This window comes from Aureococcus anophagefferens (genome assembly GCF_000186865.1).
Source record: "Aureococcus anophagefferens unplaced genomic scaffold AURANscaffold_68, whole genome shotgun sequence".
Lineage (NCBI taxonomy): Eukaryota > Pelagophyceae > Pelagomonadales > Pelagomonadaceae > Aureococcus > Aureococcus anophagefferens.
In genome coordinates, this window is record NW_008705619.1 from 78,484 (window position 1) to 80,778 (window position 2,295).

Sequence of the window (2,295 nt, forward strand, 5' to 3'; positions counted from 1 at the left end):
GATCGCGCATCGTCCGGACCCGCCGTACTCCGCGCAGAGCGCGTGGCTCTTCTTCACGTAGAGCCGCCCCGACAGCGCCGAGCTCGTGCCCTGGAGGTGCCTGATCGACGTCGCGAGCACGCTGTGGTCGATGAGCACCGTGAAGCGCTCCGCGGCCATGACGTAGTTCGTCCGCTCCGACGCGACGTCGTAGACCTGGGGGCACGTCGCGGGCCCGTGCGTCGCGTTGCAGACGAGGCGCTGTTCCAGCGTCGTGATCCGCGTCGACACGAGCAGGCTGCTGTCCATGGTCTGCTGCGCGCCGATCTGCTCGTAGAACTCGCACGTGCGCTTGTTGCCGGCGTAGGGCAGCGCCGACTGCGCGCAGTACGCCGCGTCCGCGGGCGAGCCGTAGTCGTTGAGGCAGCCCGGATCCGTGGGGTCGCAGTTGCCCCGTGTGGGCTGCTGCAGCGTGAACCGGCACGCGCCCGTGAGCGGCGACTTCTCGAGGTAGAGCCCCTCGTACCACAGGCTGTAGAGGCCGACGTAGCCGCTCACGGCGAGCGTGAGCAGCAGCTTCGTGAGGCCGAGCCGCCGGTCGCGGATCTGCACGTACTTGATCGTCGAATAGGAGAAGACGTCGTCGACGTCGCGCCCGAAGAGGTGCGACGGACAGACCATGCTCGTGCGCGCCACTGCAGCTGAGGAAGCCTACGCGCCCATGCTTGTGGGCTGCTGCAGCATCGCCTGCTTACTTGCGCCAGGGCAATGGTGCAGTGGACGCTGCCGCCCGCCCGCTCGAGCTGCGCGCGCCGCCGGTCGCCTCCGCGGTCATGGTCGCGCGCCGAAGGCTGGCCCTCGCGGCCCTGGCCTCGCTCGCGCACTTGCTCAACGCCGAGAGCGACTTCGTCATGGTCGACGTGCCGGCGACGTCGAAGCGCTGCGTCGGCGAGGAGTTCCCCGACGACTCGCTGGGCAAGTGGTCCTTCGTCGTCATGGGGTCGGAGAAGCACAAGGCGGACCCCACGAAGTCGAGCAAGGTGCGCGTCACGGTGAAGAACCCGCGGAAGAAGCTGATGTGGAGCGAGAGCCTCGACTTCACGGAGAAGACGTTCTCGTTCACGACCAAGGTGCCCGGCCTGCACAAGGCCTGCGTCGAGAACCACCACAGCAAGCCCCAGCGCGTGTCCATCGCCGTGGACCAGGGCTGGGGCGTGCGCGACTACGACGGCGTCAGCGACAGCGTCTTCGGGCCCGTCGAGAAGCAGCTCGACGACAGCGAGCACATGCTCAAGGACATCGCCGCGGAGATGGACGCGGCCATCGAGCGCGAGTCCGACCTGCGCGACGCGTCCGAGAGCGGCCGCGACCGCGTCGAGCTCTTCGGCGTCATCTCCATGGGCGTGCTCTTCGCGACGGCGTGCTGGCAGATCATCTACCTCCGCTCCTTCTTCCGCTCGAAGAAGCTCCTCTGATCCGAACACTCGGCGCGCCTTCGTTGCTAAGACGGGCTCCTCCATGTCGTGCGCGCGCGCGGCCATCTAAGGCGGGCTCCATGTCGTGGCAGCGCTAGCGGCGGCGCCGTGGGCAGCGCCACGTCTCCGAGTCGCGTCCTTCAACGTAAGCGCCAACGGGCCTCCAGACTGGTGGCTTCCTCGGGCAGCTTCCTAAAAGGATGGTCCTCCGCGTCCTTCTCGCCATGGTCGTCGCCGCCGCGCGCGCCGCCGCGCCGCCGGAGGGCATGGTCGTCGGCAGCGTGTCCCAGCCCTTGACCGCCGCGGACGGGTCCGAGTACCTCATCTTCCTGCCCCCAAGCTGGACCGGCGAGGACGCCGCCCACCCCGTGCTCCTCTTCCTCCACGGCGTCGGCGGCATCAACAACGGCAAGGGCTGCCGGGACCCGGGCCTGCGGACGCAGTTCCCGCCAGCGTCCCGCGGCCGCGACGATTTTCGAGAGATGTGGGGTGGACATCGTCGCCGTCGCGCTCGCTAGGTTCCCGCTCCTCGACCCCGCCTACGCGGCGGGCGTGGCCCACATCGTCGTCGTGCCCGTCGCGCGACGCCGCGACTGGCGGCACCACTTCGAGTCGTCGATGGCGCTGGTGGACATGGCCCTGGCGACGCTCGGCGGCGACCCGGACCGCGTGGCCGTCGCCGGGCAGAGCATGGGCGGCCACGGCGCGTACGTGTACGCGTCGCGGATGGCGCCGGGCCGCTTCTCGGCCGTCGTCGCCGCGTGCGGCTACCTCGACGAGGACGACGCGACGGCCGCGCCCGACGCCGTCGTCGGGCCCCTCGCGCGCACGCCGCTCTGGT

The 2,295-nt window shown here is 69.9% G+C and overlaps 1 protein-coding gene across 1 annotated transcript; it reads left to right on the forward strand.

Moving 5' to 3' along the window:
- Positions 1-812: 812 nt before the first annotated feature.
- Positions 813-1,454, forward strand: AURANDRAFT_34210 (hypothetical protein; the record flags this gene model as incomplete). Its single annotated transcript, XM_009043759.1, has 1 exon — positions 813-1,454. One exon carries the CDS (start codon positions 813-815, stop codon positions 1,452-1,454), a length of 642 nt encoding a protein of 213 aa, XP_009042007.1.
- Positions 1,455-2,295: the final 841 nt, after the last annotated feature.